Source organism: Diadema antillarum, unplaced genomic scaffold, assembly GCF_040938485.1.
Source record: "Diadema antillarum isolate AM-2024a unplaced genomic scaffold, OU_Dant_1.0 seq00000554_RagTag, whole genome shotgun sequence".
Lineage (NCBI taxonomy): Eukaryota > Metazoa > Echinodermata > Echinoidea > Diadematoida > Diadematidae > Diadema > Diadema antillarum.
The window spans coordinates 298456-321904 of record NW_027271497.1 but is presented as its reverse complement, the minus strand read 5'-3'; the positions used below and the strand labels follow the sequence as shown (position 1 = coordinate 321904).

The 23449-nt window shown below is 38.8% G+C and overlaps 1 protein-coding gene across 2 annotated transcripts in view; it reads right to left on the bottom strand.

Moving 5' to 3' along the window:
- Window positions 1–2994: 2994 nt before the first annotated feature.
- Window positions 2995–23449, bottom strand: part of LOC139734950 (uncharacterized) — a 164962-nt gene continuing 144507 nt past the window's right edge. For both annotated transcript variants that reach the window (XM_071645727.1, XM_071645728.1), the window contains 5 exons: window positions 14737–14812; window positions 13777–13938; window positions 10131–12127; window positions 9324–9432; window positions 2995–8550 (listed from right to left, as the gene is read on the bottom strand). In XM_071645727.1, the coding sequence (XP_071501828.1) occupies window positions 7808–8550; window positions 9324–9432; window positions 10131–12127; window positions 13777–13938; window positions 14737–14812 (3087 nt within the window). In that variant the 3' untranslated portion in view covers window positions 2995–7807. The remainder of the gene's footprint in view (window positions 8551–9323; window positions 9433–10130; window positions 12128–13776; window positions 13939–14736; window positions 14813–23449) is intronic.

The following is a 23449-nucleotide window of genomic DNA, read 5'->3' as shown; positions in this document are numbered from 1 at the left end:
ATTTCTCATGAATAAATAATGAAGCATTCAAAACCTAACCATTGTTTAGGACCATTGTCAGGGTGTTAACCACACACTCCCATACACACCCATTGACCCCTGTGCAAAGTGAAATTTTGTACAGAGGGTTGAAAATAGAGCAAAATCTGGAACCTAATTGTGAAATTAATCATGGATTTCATGAAACTGATTTTTGTTTTCATATTCAAACCACCTTCAACCAAATTGTACACTATTCAGCTATTACTCATACCAATAACAGTGTTATCTGATATATAGTTTATGAATTATTAAGAATCAAAAGTGGGAAATGTTTTTTGAAACACCTAGTACTAGTATTGGCAATCAGTGGGTGATGGCAGTAGACACTTTCTTGATTTCCACCCTCAACATGTCCACTCACTTTTAAGACACTGTAACACCATTAATGACACACCAGATAAATTACACACGGTCTATTCCAATGCAATAGTAACTTGTGGGATGTTCACATACACGTATACTGTAGATATCAATCTATCCCTGTTGTGTTTTGGAAATATTAAGAAACTTGTTGCATTTCAATTCTTCCTCTAAATCACTTGGCTCAAACAAAGCATGCACGGCTGAATCTTTACATCTATTTCATCATCATCATCATCATCATCATCATCATCATCATCATCATCACCATCATCATCATCATCATCCAATTATCATAACCCACTGAGAGTAATCTTTCTCACCATCACCATCCTCATCATTTCATTTTTTTTTTTCATCATCACCACCAAAATAATTGGCATCATCCCCTTCACTGCAGTCTGGTTTTATCTGTGCCTCAGCAAGAACAGCAAAATGTGTACGACGAAAGAAACAAGTGATATTAAGTGACTTTTAATTGCATGAAGCTTTTAATGTATAAGCCACTACTTCACTGCTGGTGACAATCAAAAGGGAAGTCTGTACAGTATAGCAACATTTCATGACAAGTCTTTTTCTCTTTCCTTCCATTTCTTAATACAAATCAAAACTTCAAGGCCTTTTTTTCTTCATGAAATACGTACACACACACAAGGGTGCAAAAAACATAAATACAGATGCACACACACATATAAAAACAAGTAGATATATTCAATGGACATCATAGATCATACCATTGCAATTGCAACTGTATATTTGACTATAGTCTTTCCTTTTCTTGAGCGCATAGAGACATACATATAAGGTTATGCACTATTTAAGTGTTGGTAATAATAATTATTAGTATGATTACTATTAAGATTATGATGATGACTATTATCTGTACTATAATTTTATTATCATTATTATCATTATCATTATTGCTATTACTATTATCATTATCATTATTATCATTATTATTATTATTATTATTATTATTATCATTATTATTATTATTATTATTATTATAATTATCATTATTATTATCATTGTTATTGTTGCTGTTATCATTATAATAATCATGCTTATCATTACTATCATCATAACTCTCATTACCATTACCATTATATATCTTCCATGTTTTTGCAACATCTTACATTATTATTATCACCTAATTTGTTCAGACAGTTGTGGCTTATCAAAATCATGATTTCTTGTCTTCCACAGAAAAGAAGTAGATATTTAGTGTGAAAGTCAACAAATTCTTCCTTATTTCCTTGATACCACTGATATACTCAAAATTAGCTCTTGAAAAGGTACATTTATCCTTCTTTTCATTTTACCCTACTGAATTACCTAGGGTTTACAAGTGATATGCAATGAATCTAGCTCCAGAGCATATGGGGCTCTTGCCAGAATTCCAAATTGAAGCAAAGCACTGAAAACAGTGAAAGTTATCAAGTTTGTCTTCATTCACTCGATTAAGGACAAGCACTGACTATTAACTTCATGCACAAACATTTCTTCAAAATATTTTGAAGCAACATACTGTATAAGTGGTTTCTTTCGCGGTGGCTTTATTTTCGCGCTTTTTGCGCTTTGAGGTTGAACCGCGAATTTAACATCACGCGCAAATGTTTTGAACTCGTAGCTTGTTACAACGCTATCATTACCGACCGCGAATTTAAACACACGCGAAAAAGTCGGCACCGATGGAAACCGCGAAAGTTTCTGTACGCGAAAGAAACCACTTGTACAGTAATGATTGTCCTACATATGGGTATGATACACACATTAACTTCTCTTCTTAGACTTCTAAAACTTCACAGAGCTTTACTATGTTACATTACTCTGTTTCAATGCAAATACACTTGTAAATCTAGACTGGTAACTTACGCTTTATCGGAATAAACCTTCAACCTCTACTATTATTAGATGTATTATCATGGGTGTTGGGATATTTCCTCTTTTTATTTAATGTACAAGAATGTGCACTATGAAACAAATGAAACATGTACAAAGCAACAGAAAATCTTCATCAAAAATGTAAAATGATACAGGAAAAATATTGATGAGGTGTTCTGTAAGGATCATTTAAAGAGTATGGGATCCTGCGGCTTTGTACAATGACTTTATAATAAATTCCTTATTCTCTTCCAAGAGGGGAAAGTCTCAAGTTGTAAATTAAGTATGGATAAATCTTCCTGTCACAGGAATGCAGGTTTTTACACAGCTAGTTTATAATGATCTCCTTATACAAACAAAGGGTAGGATTTGTGCTTCATCTCTGGAAAGGTACATTCTTTTATACCATGGTACATATAACTATGCAGAAACTATAATTTATCAGTAGGTAGATAGATAGCCAGTTCCTACTTACATGGGTCACTGTGGTAAGAAAACATAATGTATAGGAGCTAATAGACCATCTCACATTTGCCTTAAGTTGGTAGGGAGACAAGCAGATTTCACTATTTGCTTCTAGGATTTATCTATTCATTTATCTATTTATTATTATTTATTTATTCATTTACTATTATTATTATTATTATTTTTTTTTTTTTTGGGGGGGGGGGGGGGCTGTGGGCAAATGGCTTAGAGAGCCATGTGTGGTTCTTGTTCACTTTCACCCAGATAATTAACACAAAGTTGTCTGCCAAAGCCCTTTGACACACTTATATTTAAGGAGTATTAATATCCCAAAAATGTGACGTGGAAGAGGCCCTTAGAGGTATTCCAAATAAACTTCTCATTGCTTTTGAATTTCCTCCATGATTTACTAAACATTGATTTTAAAGCCAGTGCTTATGAAGTTCATTCCAAAAAGAATTTCATAAATACCCTTTCCATGTGTGTCTGTGATTTCCTTGTATGTATCCACTCATTGCAGCTAATACAAAATCATCAAAGCTGTGTAATTGTGAATGTGAATGCTGCATGCATGCTACGCACAGTACACCCCCATACATTGCAAATTGCCTCAGTACCACGGAAAACATGAAGTGTCTGAACCCCGCACTCAGCATACAGTATTAGGTGAGTGTATGGTATGTTGCTACAGTTGGCCAAGCCATTGTGCACATATGTATACTACACGTAAAGATCCACATGAAAATATCCAATCTGTGCGATCATTGCCTACTGATATTGCCTGTTGACAAGTAAAAATTCAAGACACATACATGTTTTAGAGCAATTTGGAATATTCTTCTTATACTCTTTCATGTCACTAAATTGCTTTTCAAGACATTGATACACTTTCAATCTAAGAAGCCCATTGTGAACAAAAGGGTGTATTCATCAAAAAGAAATAATGTAATACTGTGGCACAAACATAAGTTTTTCTACTTGAAAAACATCTTTATATATGGGGATTGCCACCTTGAAACTCAGTGTTTATTTACACTGGGTTTGGCTTTAATTTGCAGAAATGCTAGCAGACACAAAACTATTGTGTTTTGTTCTTTTAATGATAGGATATATTCAATGTTGGGAATGTGCATGCTTTCATGCATCACCACAAATAATTACTAATAAATTCTTGAAAGAAACTACTTCTATTGCATACCACCAATATTTATAAAACATATATTGCAGTACTTGATTGGTTCAAAATAAAACTTTCACCTCTTAAATAAGTCCTTCACCTCCAACACTCAAATAACAGTGGAATTCCCAACAAACCACGAAGTGACACCACATAGACTTGCACAGTGAGCACACTAATGATACCCACTCTTCATTGATGATTCTTTCTCAATTCTAGAAATGTCCTATATTATTTATATATTACAATATCACACAAAATACGACAATTAAAATATAGCAAAGTGACTGTGGAAGACCAAACAATTTGAACATTTTGTTTGTTTCTTTGTTTTTTTTTCAAACTTTTTCTGTCTTTGATGGTGATGTATCTGTTTGCATAGCATTTCAACACCAAACTAATATCTACAACTTTAGGCCGTCATTTGATTTTGATGAGTAATTATAAAAAGAAAAGAAAATTAATCACACTTGGTATATCACAGAGTTCTATATACAACATCTTACTTTACATATTCTGATACAACATATACACCTCAGAAATATACTGGGGGAACTCAGTCTTGATGCTTTCAAATTTCTGAAAAAAATTACACAAAACCACCCCAAATTTTTTACTCTATTCTTATATTCATTATGATTAATATCGATATTCATGATAATACTCATTTTGTAAACTTACTCTTATTTACAAATTATGTGAATTCTATTGGACTGGAAAGATATGCATGAGATGATAAATTAAATAGAGACAGTATATCGTCTATCAAAACATATTGGAAACACAAAGAAAAGAGAAGGAAATAGCTACCTGAAATGCATCAAAGCTGTTGAAAACCTACAGAAGTTCTTGCATTCCCAACTAACCCACATCAAATCCAAACACCAAACAATCAACAATTGAACACATGTTTACAGAACCTTAAACTGCAAATAAATAAACAAATAACAAAATAACAAATAAGGGAGGAAAGAAATGAGAGAGAAAGAAGAAGAGATAATGAAGACTCAAATATGGAGGAGGAATCTGAAAAAAAAAAATGAATACGCAGAGACTGAACATAAGACTACCTCTATACTTGGCACAGAGGTGGAATGCTTGCTAGATGAATCATGTTTGACAGAATTGGAAAGAGAGAAGATAGTAACAAAAGAATCACCAACCTTCTACACTCCTCAGATGGAAACATCAAGTGTTCCTAAACTCAAATATAACGTTGCTACTATCTAAGCATGACAGGATAAAGAGCCAACAAAGTTCACTCAAGTCATCATATCCTACCAAAAAATCATACTAGAAGAACAATACAAACAACATCAAACTACATATGAAAAAAAAAACCCACCAGCATAACTTCCATCTTGAAAATATCTACAAAGGACCTATGTCCCATGGCAAGGGGTGGTTTTAAAGTCAGTATTTCAACAGTATTTGCAGTACAGAGAAATGGTATCATGTTCACATGGACTCATTATGCATTACCATTACTTTTCACAGATAGACTGCATGCAGCGACTATCTCTGTGGTTTGTAAAATGATAAAAATACATATTTGTTGCAAAATGAAGTCTTGATAGCCATATCATATCTCTTGTGAAGAATGCTAGCTACAGGAATTAATTGACCCCTCCAACTAAGGGAATCACTCGGTACAAGTAAGATGACATTCTGAGTCAGGTATGCCCTTTGCACTCATAAATCTGGTGAAAAATTTGCTATGGTCCGGGGTTAATAGATTGGTAACCAAACACTATTGGTTATCACCATACTCATCACATTATCTAGGGTGTTTTTCAAAGAGCAGCCTCACTTACAGACAATCTAAAGAGAGAGTGAGATGGGTAAAAAGAGATAAGTCTGTAGATTCAGGTGGTAGATCTAATTGAACACAAGAAAATAATAGCTGCATTCACACACAGCAGTGAGTTTTTTTTTCTTTCATCCCAAAGTGAAAATCAAATTGATTTTGCCCATGTTCACACACAGCGAAAAGAAAAGGGTCACTTGGCTCCAAATGATGCACTTGAATGTCCAGACTGTGCATACATGTACCTCAACAAATGACAGGAGGGTGATCCCAGCACCTGAGTGTGTAACCTAGTGTGTTGAGTTGCATTGTGGGATGAAAGATTTGTTTAATTTTTATTTTCACATCGCGCGGCAAAACCAAAAACCGAAAAAGAAAAAAGAGAGAAAACGATAAGTTATTTGGTGTGTCTGAATGAGGCTAATGTATTCTCTTACATACTTCATGTGAACAGGTCTCTCCTGAGGCATGAAATCCTGGGGGGCATTTTCACCGACAAATTTGCTATCAGCCAATCAGACGCAAGGATTTCAGTAGCTTTTAACAGTTGTCAGTGTAAATCACTGACAAAAAGTTTCATGAAACGGTCCCCAGCTGTTCATCTCAACCCATCATGTTTGTATTTTTCCCCTTTTGTTTCATTTTTTAAACACGACATATGAGTGCAATTCTTTGATGCTTTGTAATGACTAGGGTAAAAGGTCCAATTATGTTTGAAGCTATTCTGTTAATCTCAGGGAGAAAAACTGCCCCAGAGAGGTGGAAAATTTGATGAATTCCCGTATCTAAAAAGTACATGTACACGTATATGTCCCTCTAAATGTGTGCATGTACCCAAGATGTTGATTTTCTTTGTCTTAGGATATTACCTCAAAGTTCTATACACACAAACACACACACACAAAACTATGTCTGAACTACAATGCAGAAGTGACTCATAATGCAACTTCAATATCAAGTTCATCAGACAAAGTAAGACATTTCCACAAATTTGGGGGTTTTCCCTCATTTTGTTGTAGCATATTTCCCTAAACTGCAAACTGCAGTATTGCTAGGCATTCTATCTGAGGAGGGAGAAAAATAAAGAAGTTACAAATCATTGATATCAATCCAAATATTCATCACCACAGGTCTTGTAGGACAAACTTTCAACAAAATCTAACCCTAGTACTCCTTTACATGGGTAGATACAATGTAGTCCATAATGCCACTTGCAGTAGAATGTTCTATTGCAGGATGGTCCTACAATTACATGCTGCTGGGTCATTTTGAGTTCACTTCTCTTGCTGTTTTTCACTTTCAAATCGTTAAACATCTTCAAATATCCATGAACACTTGAATAGCATAGAATAAGGATTGCAGATATTTGTGCATCACTATATAATAAGTCCAGAGACTCTGTTTTTAAATCTTAGTTATTTACTTCATACACTAGCACACACCCTCCATTCACACAAAGACATAAACTTTTACAAATTGCAGTTGTCCATGACATTAAGTAAAGATCACCATGTATCTAAAGCTTTTTCAGAGCCAAATGTGGCTTTCACAAACTTGGTGCTGACCAATGCTAAACTGAAACATATACTATGCGGTGATCCTTGCCTGAACTGTGGCTCGTCTCTTGCCTAGAGTAAGAGCCATGGTATGACAGACAGGTAACACAGCCAGTCAATCAGTAACCTTGATAAGAGACTGAATGGTAACTAAGGTGAATGCCTGCTGGCATATTTCTCGCAACAATGTCCATCGCCTACAAAACTCTTGACACCTAAAACTCTCTCAAAATGACAAAAACATGAGAAAAAGGAAAATGAATTTGGAAATGTCAAGTCTGTCTCATTGTAATGAGCAAAAGAAACACAAAAGTAGGAGAAATCCAGAACTCCCAAAACAGCTCCAGGGACATATGAATGGGAGGTTTGAACATACAGCCAAAAATATTGAGCAACATACACTGCAGTCTCTGTTGCACTGACTGGAAGTATCGTGATGTGAAGGTAATTTGTCATATGGAATTTGTTAAACATATTCATAAAAAGAAATAAAGAAGATGTCATGAGCATCTTCTATCAGTCTGTTACATGTATGTCCCAAGCATCATCATTAAGGTCAAACAGGTTGAGAGAAAATGGCTCCTTTCCAAGGGGTGTCCCCTCTGCCCCTATACTGGTTGGTGGAGTCACACTTACAGGTGTGAGACCTGATCCTGTAGAGGGCATCATGAGGTCAAGCCAGTTCATCTCTGAGTCACTGCCCGATGGCTGGCCAAGCATACCACTACTAAGTGATGCCCCGTCCCCACTCACAGACCAAAAGTTGGTATCACTGTCTACCTGCATACTTGGCAGATCAAATGGTAGCATGTTACCATTGTCCTTATCAGCGAGGCTGGAGGATGCCAGCTGGTTGTCTCTATGGACATCCTGCTGAGGCTTACCAAGGTCCAGGGAGGGCAGTGCAAGATCAGAACCATCAACATCCATTGGAAGCTCCACTGGTGATGGGGATGGTGCTGCTGCCAAGCTGGTAGAGGTGTGGGGGATTGTGATGGGTGTGGCAGGGTTGGTAAGCTGTTGTTGCTGCTGCTGCTGCTGTGGATGGGGAGGAGGGGGAGGTGGAGTCTGGTGATGATGTTGATGGGGATGATTTTGATGGCTGGTAGTCATCGATGTTGATGGGCTGCTTTGAGTGAGTCTCTGTGCACTGGTAGTTGGCCCAATGCTCAGTCCAGGCATGGAGGCATGAGGCTGAGGCAGCCGTGTTGTACTAAGGTTAATCATATCCTTGTTCTTTGGAGTGGTCGGAATTTGATCTAAAAGTGGAGTAAAAGAGAAGTGTAACATATACAATAAAATGTCTTAATGATCACAATTACAAGCATAAGTCAATGATCTATGACCTATGACTAGAACGATTCTGTTCAGTCTTCTGGATATGTATCACTCATCAATCACTGAAGTATTAGCATTGTGCTGCAATTGCCAACACTTCACGTTCAGATTCTCCATTATTTAGGCAGGTATTGATGCAACAATCAAGGTGAGAACATTGTTCTTTTTTTCTAAAACGTTCTCTATGTCACACATATAAAATTGCAATAGAATGTTTTTGAAGACGTAACACTTGGCAAAATGCAGGTTTTGATAAAGTGGCATACATCGGATTGTATACCAAAGGTTTTCACAATCACATTTAAAGGGTACTGCCAGACTAAGGCTTGTGAGTGCTATATGACAGATACACCACCATATAACAACTATTCTTATCATATATATGCTTACTGACTACACAAATGGAAAATATTCATGCAGTCTCTTGCCGGTTTGAGGCTGTGTAACGATACATCACTTGGTGTTTTCTTGCAATGTAGACCCGTATATCGCTCACTCCTGAATACACCCAGACAAGTCTTAAAAAGGTCTCCTTTATTACACATTACTATATATTGGATTATTGAAATAATTTCTAGTACACAGGAGAGTTCAGAGTTCAGAGATCATGCGATTGGAATGCAACCAGGAACTGGTTCTGTACAAGCGAAGACTGACAAGTGAAATAAGCCGTAAGAAGAATCACACTACTTACAGCCATGATCCACCAACACCTCTAACAAGTCATCGAGGTCCTGACTCTTTGTCATTCGTAGCTCTCCTGACTCAGTGCTTCCTGGGTTCAGCAGGTTTCCCAGATGGGCCTGAAGAAAGACACACAACAAACATACAAAAAAAACAGATCATTATAAGATTGTAGGTGCATTCATAACATCATGTTATTTGCTATGCATTTTAATTTCACAAATTTTGCGAGAGCCAAGAATCACAAATTTAACATGCATCTGGAAGTTATTGTCTACACTAAATGCATTGAATGCCTGTGGCAATGCCAGCGGCAGCTTCGACAGTATAAACTGAAGACTGAAATCTATCAACCTCAACTGCACTAAACCAGTCAGAGAAACACAGAACAGATACACATTTACATGAGCAAATACCAACTATGTTACATTGAGGATTCTATGTTCATTGCACTCCTTTACTTCTAAGATAAACTGATTCCATGACATACCCCTTTACTTCTAAGATAAACTGATTCTATGACATACCCCTTTACTTCTAAGATAAACTGATTCTATGACATACCCATTCCTTCTAAGATAAACTGATTCTATGACATACCCCTTTACTTCTAAGATAAACTGATTCCATGACATACCCGTTCCTTCTAAGATAAACTGATTCTATGACATACCTGTTCCTTCTAAGATAAACTGATTCCATGACATACCCGTTCCTTCTAAGATAAACTGATTCCATGACATACCCGTTCCTTCTAAGATAAACTGATTCTATGACATACCCGTTCCTTCTAAGATAAACTGATTCTATGACATACCCGTTCCTTCCTCTGCCTCTCCTTGCTCTGTCTCACAGCTTCTTCATAATTTGGTGGGGGACTGCTGAAACCTGCCCCCACACTGAACATGTTCATCATTGCAGGATCTGTGGGACTGCTGGGCAGAGACGAGGATTTCTGTCCCGACACAACTCCATTAGCCACCATGGCTGGCTTAGAATCAGTGGAGGTCTTGGCAGAGAACTGGAAAGGCTGGCTGTTTGGGGGAGGAGTGGAGAAGGAGAATGCTCTCTGACCTTGGCCAAGGGAGTGCAGTAAATCCTGTGCTTGGAACACAGGTGAAATGACCTGTTTAGGTGGAGACTGGGACTTGACTTGGCTGGACATAGGAGGGGGAATGGTGGTGGAGGTGATGGTGGTAGGAAGGGACATGGTAGAAGACAGGCTTGAAGGCAAGACATTCATACTGGATAGCTTCATAGGAGAGCCTGTGGGAGACGACTGGCTAACAGCGGCTGCTGCAGCCACTGCTGCAGGATGAGGTGGTGGTGGGGGTGGAGGTGGTGGTGGGGGTGTTGGCAAGTACTGCGTCTGTTGTTGCTGTCGCAGTTGGAGCTGTGATAATGTCAGAGCTCTCTGAAGTTCCTCTATCTTCTGTTGCTGCTTTCTCAAGATGTCACTGTCGACCTGGGATGCTGCAAAGCCCAATTCTGCTGACATGTCCATCATTTCCAACCGCAAGCTGCTTTCACTGCTTTCTGTAGGCATGGTGTGCTTTCCTGTGACTTGTGAGAGCAGTGAAACAGGGGGAGTTGCTTGCTTCTGCTGGGTATCAGAACCCTGGCTGAAGACTGAGGGTGGTGAGGATACTGGAAGGGAGGAACAGGAGCTGGGAACGGTTGTCTGTGGGGCCACTTGGAATGTGATTGGGGACATGGGATCAAAGGCACTGCCTGGGGAAGGTGGTTCTGATGGCTCTGATGACACTGAAAGAGGTGATTTAAAATCAGGAGGTGACACTGGAGGGGAACTCATGGATGGCCTGGCGCTGCTGGTCTCACTGGCTACCTCCTGGCCCATGTCTGTAGAGCTGGTAACCTTCGTGCCTCCAATAGAACCAGTAGAGGAGGAAGTCACATCTTGATTGGATGTGGTTGCCGTGGAAATGGGTGACATCGAAACATCGGCATATGGGCGTAATCGCTCCACTAGTTGTGGCTTTGTGCCTGACACATGAAGTCCTCTGTTTTTTAGCTCCATCTTGAGCTCTGACACTTTCATATCTTCAAGGTTGGAAAGAATCCGTGTCTTTGCGTTGACTGTGCTCAGTTTGTCCTGAGGCACAGGTGATGAAGAGCTTGTTACAGTAGTGCTACTTGGAGACTGTGCACCTGGGTTGATAGGAGAGAGCTTTGAGGAGGTCATACTGGGGGCATTAGGAAGGATGAGTTGGTGGTGCTGCTGCTGCAGGAGCTGAAGTTGTAAGAGCAGCTGTTGCTGCATCAAAAGGAGGTTGTAGGGGTTGCCATTGTTAGGTGGAATAGACAGTTTGCTGGCTGTCTCATTAGGTGGCTTGTATTCATGAAACTTGATCTCCTTGGGTTTGTTACGCTTTGTCTGCTTCTTTCGAGCATTTCTGGAGTTTGAAGATGAGGAGGCACTGCTCTTACCACTAGAGGGAGAGGAGGAGGTGACGTTAGCCACACTGCTGAAGGGGGAAGGGCTGGTCACACCTGGCTCCTGCTTTATGGTAATTGTTGATGATGGTGTTGGAGGCATCTTGATGTGGCCAGGACTACTGGATGTAGATGTGATACTGTAAGTGTTAGCTTGCTGCTTGTCATAGTAGGAAGTGAAGTCAGGTGGTGATGGGACGCTGCCAACACTGCTGGGAGGGTTATCTGACTGCTGAGAGTAAGACTGAGGTGGTGAGAGGGGATCATCACTACACCCTTCTTGACTATCTTCATCAAAGTTGAATGCTGATGTGTCACATGTCTCCATGCTGCTGGTCTTCAAGAATTTCACCTTGCCATCTGCATTGAAGCGAACAAGAAAAATTGACTTCATTCATTGAATTGTTGCAAATGTGACATGTATCTGTAGTTAGAGTGCTTTCAGCCCTGAACATTGTAAGCTACTGACAGTCTCTGAGTCCTATCACTGTCAGTACTGAATATCATAACTTTTACAGTGCCGTGCATAATACCATGGAAAACTTTGTCCAATGGCTCTCTATACCTCTACCTCCCAGCATGACTTAGTATCATTCCTTTTTAGAATAATTCTTATGACAAATCAAAGAAAGCTAACTTACTGCACTGGTTACTACAGCCCTGTTTTAACAGACTTTACCCTGACAATGTTGGGAAGCATGGAGAACAAATTCCTCGCCTTGGATAATAACACTGCAAGAAAGAGTGAGGGGAACTGTTTTAACAGACACACACTGAAAGCCTTCTCCAAGTAGGTTTTTATAACATCCCTTCCATTCCTGTGCAAAGGGGCATGGTTATACTCCATGCTTGTGATTGGCAAGCGGTAGGTCATTCGTTTGGACTATTGGGCATACGTGTGTTGAGTGTATCAAAGGAAGGTTACTGCAATAGCATTTTAACAGAAGGGTTGTAGGGGCAATTACCCGAGCTGACTACGATAAAATTTGGAAAAAGTTACTGCAACGGTGTCTGAGCAACATTTTGCGGGGATTGTTGTAACTGGCAAGGTAAAAAAAAAAAAGACTGCTTGGACACAGTTGAGGTAACTCTGGTTTGAAAGACTCTAGTTACGTTCAGACGGCAGACCCTAACCTCGAGGTTAGGAAACCTCGAGGTTTAGCTCTTGCCCCCAAACTACAACGTGTGTCCACACGACGAATCTTAACCTCGAGGTTACGAAACCTCGAGGTTAAGCTTCTGCCCCCCTTAACTACGAGTGGGTCCCACTCGATGTTAAAACCACAAAACCGGAAGTTTCAGCCCACACTGCTAACAAGGCGTCTATTCATTCTTTAGTCCAACTCTGTCGGACTCGCTTACAGGTACTCTTTTTCTCTGTCATGGTATGCAGAGATAGCACTGCACTGATGACTTTATGCCTTTATGAAGATATTCGTCGAAAACATTTTTTTTTTTTTAGCGTCGGAGAAGAATATAGAATACAGTAGCGAGTTCGACGTGTTCAGTTTCAGAGATCAAGCGCATGGGAAGAAAAGATGATGTTGTTGTGTCGTGCGTCATAGGTTTTTCACGTGTAGTGTTGTGGTGTACGTTTGGGAGGTTGACCCGGAAGCAGAGGGAAATTGTGGGGGCTGGAGTTTACGGCGAGGTCACTCTTAACTTCGAGATCGTTGTTTTTTGTGTCCACACGGTGCTTAACTACGAGTGAGGACCCCCCGCGGCTCGTGGTTAGAGCGCTAACCATAAGATTTCTCGTGGCTCGAAACATCGAGCAAACCTCGAGGTTTTCTAACTACGAGTGCGTCTTCACGGTCCCTAACTACAAGCTCTAACCTCGAAGTTTCCTAACTTCGAGGTTAAGGGCTCCTGTCTGAACGTAACTTCTGTTAAAACAGGGCTTGAGTTACATAATCTTGTCATGAAAGATTCGGGCTTGAGTTACATAATCTTGTCATGAAAGATTCGGGGCTTGAGTTACACAATCTTGTCATGATTGCAATCCTCACCCTTGACTGCTTGCTCTACAAACTGCTCTGCCTTCAGGATATTTCCTTCAATGAGTTCCAGTGGTCCTGGTCTATTTTTGATCTTGCAGTCCAAGTCCTGTTCTATCCGTGCCCTCTTTAGTCTCTGATGGGTAGCACTGACCATTGGTTCCATGGTAGTATCTAGTCAAGAATGAAAACATGTAGGCACACAGTGAGTTCATGAATGTCTGTTTGCATGGGTGAAATATGTGTTTGTATGGGTAAAATGTGTGCTTGCATGAGTGAAATGTGTGTTTGTATGGGTAAAATGTGTGCTTGCATGAGTGAAATGTGTGTTTGTATGGGTAAAATGTGTGTTTGTATGTGTGAAATATGTGTTTGTATGGGTAAAATGTGTGCTTGCATGAGTGAAATGTGTGTTTGCATGTGTGACATGTGTGTTTGTATGTGTGAAATGTGTGTTTGTATGGGTAAAATATGTGTTTGTATGGGTAAAATGTGTGTTTGTATGAGTGAAATGTACATTTGTATGGGTGAAATGTATGTTTGCATGGGTAAAAACTTACATGCCATGCATGCAAAGGAATAAAAGACAGCTAGGTTGATAACACAAGATTTCAAGTGTAAAATCCCAACATCAGAGATCATAATCATCACAGTATTGCCAATACTATTACTTCCTTCACATCAATAATATGATGATTACCAGCTATGGTTACTGATGGTACCATCACAACTCATCACCCTCACCATCATTACTGGCTTCCCTAGTGTCATGATCATTAGAAACTACCACTATTTATATTCTCATAAGCATTATCACCCCCATAGCCACTACCATCATCACCACCACCAACACTATCCTCATCATCACCATCACCATCATCACCATCCTCCTCCTCCTCCTCCTCCTCCTCCTCATCATCATCATCATACATCATCATTTTGTTCAACATCCTAAGAAAATCACCACAGTACCTTCCAGAATGTGTTGATGTACCAGCTGGGCCTTGTCTGGTCTCAATCTCATTTTCCTCTGTAGACTATCACCCACCTGGTGCACAAATAAGTGAAGAGAGTGACACAGAAAGAAGGGAAAATATTATTAACAAAACAAATAAAACTAGGATAGTTGTGTACAAATGATAAAAATGTGTCATCATTAAAACATATTTGAAACAATCATGTGTGTGTGAATAGATGGTGTATTATCCATGGGACAGCATCGGTGCATTTATCTCCTGTTCATGACTAGTACCGTATGTGAGATTCTTGTCCACTGAGACAGGTATCACGTCCTGTTCAAGATTCTGCTGCAATTGTAATATGGAGAAAAATGTAAATTGACACTATCAGCAGAACCAGCCTAGGACTGATACAATGAACTGCAGTACAATTGAACTACATAAATCTTCCACTTTGACTGTTATATTAAATATTGTTTGCACTACAGAAATGAAAGAAAATAAACCTGATTGTCATGTTGTACTAAGGAGCTCACCAAGAGATCAGTTCTATATTCATCCTGAGCTTGACCCTTGGACCATTTTCCTCCCACAGTTTTTATCTTAAACTTATATTTTGATTCCTGAGTACAAAGTGACTCAAAAGATTCCAAAGTGTTTGTGCTTTCATAAAATATTCCCCGGCAAGTTGAGCAAGTCATGTATAGTGCTGATTTAGCCTCAACCTCCTAAAACAGTTTCTCCTTGATTATCATTAACACAACAGACAATATCAGGACTGAAACAGTTATGACAACACAGTGAGTAGGGAGCCCTATGGGTGGCATGCTAAAAGCACAGATCCTGATAGGTAGAGGACAGAGTCATCTACCTACTCCAAAAGAAAGGAAGCAAAGAGAGAAAGAGAGAGAGAGAGAGAGAGAGAAATGGGAACATAGTGAAAGGTGGGAAAGCTGAGGGCATTATCACTAGCGGAAATGATTATCTTCTAAAACTAATACACAGCTTTCATCTGCCTGTCTCACCTATTGCAGGGAAGAAAGACGCAGCACTGGTATGAGATAACCATAGTGGTATTCACACTGATGTGAATTAGTAGGATACAAATTTTGAGAGTGGCATTGTGATCCATATCTTTAATTTTTGCCAGAGTGAACATAAAAATCTTACTCAATAGCACATCAACATTCCAATCCAAACTGAAATCCCAAGAAATTTTGTGATTATTTCAGAATTATAGTCAAACAGTGCAATAATTTGCACCGCAGGAAGTATGTGAATCCTGAAGCAAATAATCGTTAGATTTTTAATCCCATCTTTCAAAACACACATCATAACAGCACATGAACACTAGGGGAAAAGGTCATCATTTCGGTAGATTTTGGGCATGTGCAGATTGGTTGACATATTATCACAATCGGCAATTAGTGGGCTATTTTGTCTGTGTGAATGACATTACAAAGGTTGAAGATCGCACTTAGGTCTAAAGATAGAAATGCTTATCATGAAGGCAAGGGAAACTTGCAGACATTTAATGAGATCAATACTTTTAGAGAAACAAAAAAAAATTAATCTAGTAAATTATTTCATTTAGTCAGTCAATCTCTTAAATCTGGCTTGGAGTGTATGTCCTGCTAATGGTCAGACAAGGGGTATGAAGAAGATGACTATATACACAGCATAAGACAGATTCATGGCGAACTGGCATTGCTCTGCAGAGTGAAACAAGGTATTCAACTCCAGGAAAAATCTGGGTGATGCCCCCAAACCTACCATATGCCTCAGATAATTAATTTTGTTTTGTAATATTCATGGGATAAAAACAGTAGGTCTATTTCTTTTCAGCATGGAGACAAATTGAATCACTTGCCACTCCTACATTAGTAGCCTTAAAAGAGGAGGGTGTGTAGGAAGACTGCCAGGACATTACTTTCTACTTTTTTTATCTCTCGTGAAATTATAGTCAAAGCTTTATTCAATGTCATAGGTAATCAATTCCATTCGAGAACAATCAGTAGAGGTAAAATGATATCCATCTGAAGTTTTAAAACCTATCATACCCAAAGCCATACAATCTCTCCACACCTGGATATCATTAGCAAGCTAGGAAAGCAAGAAGGACTTTCATTTTCTCACTCAGTCAAAGCTGCTAGCAGTATGGGTCAAGACTCACATGGCATGCTATTGTAGTATGTATCATGCTTGCTTGTTTCATCACATTTCCTTGCTTCCTAATCTATCATCAGTTAGCAATGGTTACACCAGTACAATCCAAGAATAAACTGTTATTGATTACCATGCAGACCCATGCTCATATCAGAATCAGATATATGTAGGAAAGATGGTCACTAGAGGGTTTAGTGATATGATTCAATGATGGATTTAGGACTCTTCTTCAACACAATGACAACTACCACAGAACATATCATAGATAATTTACAGGAAATTCTTCTTTGGGCATTGAAAGATGTTTCCTGTAAACATCTGTGAATAACTCTAGAGGTGCATCAACATCAGAATTATTCTGGTATTAAATACCACGGGAATTTTCTGGCACTAAAAACAAAACAAAACAAAACAAAACAAAAAAACATGGTAGAAGATACAGCAGTAATTCACTTAGCAAGAAATACCATGGTATTCCTGGTATCGAAGCATCGTGCACTGTGCATATCTTCAACAGGAAAAGACACAAAGTGTGCCACGTATGTCAAGTGAAGAATACACTGCTGTACGATCTGTTGTATTTCATGTTACTATTCATACTCCAATCTCACACACATATTTTGTGTGAAGTTTTAATCACTAACCCTACATATATTTCAGGATGTATTTTGTAGCATACATATATTTCATGGTGCATTTTCATTCACATCATGAAATACCATGTGAAATATTGCAGTATATCATAGGTAATATGGATGCATCTTCTATAGAGGAAAACTCAAGAATTTTTTAAGTATCTGCGCAGTCACTGCTGGATGAGAAGACTACCACAGTGTATGATGTCACATGCGTACAACTATATAAGGAAAATAAAAAGAGAATTTCACAAAACTTTACTCTTTGAATAAAGCGCACATTTCTTTGACTTGCTACTGATGTATGTTAAGGGTAATATTATTCCCCATGCCTTCTGAAAGAGAGAAATCGAGTGTTCTTTTATGATGGGAGGAAAATAAAAGTATGTTGAATTTTCTCTATACTTTCTTTATGTCGTTGTACACGTGTGACATCACAAGCTATGTAGTCTTCTCATCCAGTCGTGACTGAGCAGAAACTTCAAAAATTCATAACTTTTGAACGGATTGTCCGATTTCCCTCAAACTCTCACAGATCCATTCTACTAATATTGCTGCATTCACAAAAAACCCACATGTCTATGAAGGTGAACTTGTCCTTTAAGAAGGAGAGTTAGTGAATAGACACTGAAGGTTGAAGTCATCCTGTATGATGAGGATGGGTAGTCTCATCTTGGAACCATTCTAACAGTGAATGAGTGGGTGGTCTCATGCTAAGATCTGCCTCTAGTCAAACCAGACTGGTGGGATCAGCCTACAATGTCGATATTTGACCATTTTCAGGAATACTCCTGGTCAGCCTAATCTCTTGTTGTACACAAGTCAATATATCTGTGATAAGCTGTGGATTTAGAAATGTGCATGCCTCCCTCCCATGTCTCATCCAAGATGTCTCTCTTTTCATCCCTCTCTCTTCTGCCAGTTTCCTCACTTTTTGGCTTTTTCTTCTCAGGGATGTCCACATGACTCCATCAAGCATCATTCTTCCTACTTGCCCTGCGAAAGCTTTCTTCTCCAATTCCAGGAATGAAATTCATGGGGGAAAAAGGAAGCTAAAAATTCAAGTACTAGTGCAAACTTTCTGAAGTTTTCATCACACACTGTTGTAGTTTTCCCTTCGAGATGAAAGCTCATGACATCGGGCTGTAAGAACTGAATGATCCAATCAGAAATCATTACAATGAAAACAATGTCTGGATGCAATGATAGTCCAACCATCTCCCATCCTTGTTTCATAGAAGGTGAAAGCAGCATAGGCGTGTCTTCATCAGCCCGAAGTTCAAACTAGCGGGACATTTTGCGGTCTTAGAAAATAGCCCGATACAGCGAATGTGCGTCTTCATCAGCTCGAACAGCCTGCTTCGGGAAATTAGTCCGAAAATTGACGCATGCGCACTTTGCAATATTACTCTGCCTGGCTCGCGGTTCGAAAGTGGATTTCCCCGCTCAAAATCTCCCATATCACCGTATGTACGATTCTACAACCAGGGAGGTGAGCAGTACAGCAAATTCTCTCCAAAGGGATATTAATAACGCTGCTCTTTCTTCTGTCCAGTGAGGTATCTTATATGAAATTAACGAATTGAAATGTTTAAACAAATCCAAAATGCACACAATCTGCAAGAATCTTCAGCTAAGGTAGAGTGGACCAGAAGAAGAAGTTTACAAAAGAACAGCCAGCATGCACGGCTCTGTTTTAATAGGGAGGTGAGAGAAATCACCTCCCTGGTTCAGATGACAACAACAGTAGGCCTATAGTACACACATGTGATCCTTAAATACACCGTGCATGTAATGTACTACACACAATCACTAGCTGCTTGTACATGCGCTTTCCATTGCCAGCTGGCTAACCAGAAGCGTGGAGGGATCGAGAAAATTTCGGGCTGATGGAGACGCACCCAAGATAGCGCGCTATTTCACGAATTAGCGCTCTAGTTGATGAACTAGACCAAGATTTTGGGGGAAATTTTCCCGATCAAATAGCGCGCTATCTGCATCTTCACTACACAGATAGCGCGCTATTTTGACATCGGACTAGTTTGGTAACCGCAAGATAGCGCGCTATTTTGAAACTTCGGGCTGATGAAGACACGCCTCATGAGTGCTAAGTCAGGATATCAGTTTGTGCTTTGTTTTCACAAATTGCCAGTGATTAGAGGAATTCTTACTGCTGACTCTTTCCAGGGGTCAAAGGTTTTCAGCACCTGACAGCATGGATCCTGTCTATAATTGGAGGATAGCTGCAAACAAACCCTGTCTCTCTTCACCGACAATCACTGGTGACAGAGCTAGCATCCGCCATCTTGTACTCTCTTTCTGTTGTTGTTTTTTCCTTCAATACACCGCACTGTCTTGTTCATTTTATCAAAGCATACACAAATATTGAAACATATTTTGTGTGATGTATGAGAGTTTTTGTGTACCCAGAGGTGTTTTGCATCTAAAGAGAGGGTACATCCTATTTGTGGTTAGCGACAGACAACAATTTCTTTCTTTCAAAGTAATCTACATGTGTACACCATTCCTGAGACTCCTTTTCATTTCCAAATTCCATCTGCACTCAAAGCTGCAAGTCCCCTTCATATGAAGTCATCTCACTAAACCTCATGTGTCTCTTCTAGTCAAAGTTTACCATGGGAATACTTGTCATCATAGCAAACACATGTATAATCCTTGAAGAACAAATTGGGGATGAACAAGGTATGATGGCATATGACAGCCATCAGTCATAACTGGACAACTACACTCTATAAGAAGAAGTAGTTCTTGGCTTGACAGATAGAAAGGCATACAGCATTACAGGCAAATAAAGCAGTGCTCATTTCTACTTAGCAGCATGTCATGTGAAGGGAGCATAGTTTAGAAGCATTTTGTATTCAAATGTAAAATAATCGCCATCTATCTCCCACGTCTCTTCATTCATGTATAAATCCAAATCATACATGGACATAAACCCATTCAATTCCCATTCTTTACATCAAAACATCTTTCTCTTCTCTCTCTCATATCATTCACTGTATCTCTCATTTCTATCACTCACACCCTTGGTGGCTTCCACTTGCTCATCACCTTATTTTTAGCCTTCATTAGTTTTTTTTTTTTTTCTCCTGCTTTGGAATGTGTGTACAAATATTGATTTCTTTTTCACTTTGTAGATTTATTACAATCTCAAATCTGAGGTAGGTTTACCTCTTGCTTTTAATTCAGTAGTCAAAGACCTACACTCTCATATAAAACAAAATGTTCTTACTTTCCTCTGTTTTGTTTGCAAAAAAAAGATAAATATTATTTAATGATTACACTCTCAACCATTCAGTCTTTCTGGTGATAGATGATCTTTGTCACTGTGTTTACCTCTCTCTCTCAACTCCCTCCCTTGTTGGGGCATGTTACCAAAAAAAAAAAAAAAAAAAAAAAAAAAATCAAACTTATTTTATTAAGGAAGAACCTTAGAAGATCCAGACTATCAATAAAAGTCCCCTTGCAGTCTACATCTACACCATTGGGAAGTTATTTCTGGCTGTTTCTTTATTCTATTCTGGCATACTGCAGCCTCAATTCATCATGCTTGATCTAAAAACTGCTTGGATCTAATCGCCTCATGTCGTGGTAAGCCCCCAAATACTCCAGCATTGGCAAAGAAAATAGTGCACAGAAGCAGTAAATACAGGCATTCATAAAGAGAGGATTACATTGGAGTTGTGCAAATCCAAAATCAAACTAAGCTCTAACAAATAATGCAGAAAATGTGCTTAAAGGGACTGTACAGTACTGGTTGAGGTGGGGATTCTTGTTTTCAACATTCCTAAGTAAGATAATGAGAAACCTCTTATGACCTATGAAAGAGCATGTAATTTTAAGAAGGATTCAACGTTTATTTGATGAAAATTGGTTTTCAAATGACTGAGATATCAAAAAAAGTGATAATAATAAAAGCGACAGGCCACACCTTTTATTAGGATCTCTTTCTTTCACCTTGTTTTGGGATATCTCAGCCATTTCAAAACCAATTTTCATCAAATAAACTTTTGATACCCCTTAGAATTGCATGCTCTTTGACATCTCATAGAGTAGTTTCTGAATATCTCGCAAAAAGTGAAAAGCTAAATCCTCACCTCGATCAGAACTGTACACACCCTTTAAGGTGGGTGTTCACACTCACTATGTCACCAAGAGATTGCAGAAGCATTGCAGTATGAACATTTCCATTTCAACTATATAATGCAGGTACATTAGAGCAATGAGAAAAAAAAATGAGAGAAAGTTGGTATTCTAGTAAGCTATAAAAATCAAAATCTTGAACATTGTCTTCTAAATTATAGATCGCAGTTACCAAAAGAGCATACCTTTCTCTCGTACCTACTTCATTAGATATCTCTTATCAATTCACTTTTATACCCCTTCTGAACAGAGCTTATTGAATTGGAATTACCTCAACAACGTCTGGACAATTCATCCTAGTTTTGTCTTGATGTCACAGTAATTTTCATTAGTCAAATTTTACCGTAGGCTGTCAGGGGAACTACCCTGACATTTCTGATGACACCACAACAATGTCCAGACAACCCTTCTGTTAAAGGGATTGTACAGTTATGGTTGATACCTAATTTCAGGTTTCTAACATTTTTTGGTGATATAATGAGAAACCTCTTATAAAATGTGAAAGAGCATGTAATTCTATGAGGAATTCAACGTTTATTTGATGAAAATTGGTTTTGAAATGGTCGAGATATAAAAAAAGAACGATTCTAATAAAGTGTGGGACCCACACTTTATTACGATTGCTTTGTTTTACTTTGTTTTTTGATGTTTCAGTCATTCCAAACCCGATTTTCATCAAATAAACTTTGAATTCCTCTTAAAATGGTATGTTCTGTATTATATCATAAGTGTTTTCTTGTTATCTCGCAAAAAGTTGAAAACCCAATTCTCATCTCCACCAAAACTGTACTATCCCTTTAAGATGCTCTTGAGATAAGATTTCACTGATACACACAATATGAATGTGCAATAGTCAAGGCAGAATGACACTACATGCCAAACACAATCATACAGGGATCACAATCCCATCTTGTTTACAAACACAGTTGCAAAGTCTGAATATACACATTTTAGATAGACGTTTATCCTCTTCATCTAGAAATCCTTCTTCTTTGATGACTCTGTCCTTGAATGATTTGAATTCGTATCATTATGTTTCTTAATAATTTTTTTTTGTGTGTGCATCTGAAAGACATTATAAGCAACGGTATCAACCACAAATCCATGTTAAATACACCAGGGATGTAACTGTGTTCCCATCGGACAGCAACATTGCTAGAAAATGGTGTGGCTAGGTTATGCTCATCATTCCAATTTCCCGCTGTAGGGTTGGAACCCATGAGAATGGTTAGGTTGCTATGGAAACCTACCCAGAGAAAGCTTTTCTGTTTCTGTCAGTGTCATTACCAACAGGGAGGAATGTTACCCTGTGTTTATTCTCTGGATGTTGTTGTGACTGTTAATAAAAGGGCTTTACACCCCTTTCACTGTTCACTCCAGGGATCACCAGGAGATTCAAAGGGGAACATCCGCCAAAAATTATTTTGTACTTGTGAATGAGCAGCCCAATGAATTTCTCCAGTTCGCTCTTCTGCAGTGCAAGCACATATTATGGTGCATGCGGAAAATGGCTCGCAAGACATTATTGCTTTGTTGACCTCCGCTTTTCACCCGGGAGTTTGCCCATGATGCTTTTCATACTAAAGCATCACCTGGGAGTTTCTGGGAGATCTTGGGTAAAATTTGCAAGGTGTGAAAAGTGTATCAGATGTGTAACTTCTAGGAGACAGTTTTATGTGCTTTGACTGTGAATTTCCCTGACTCTTAACCCCAGGTTACATGGATGGTCAATACTGAGATTTTAAGCCTGCCTGGCATTAT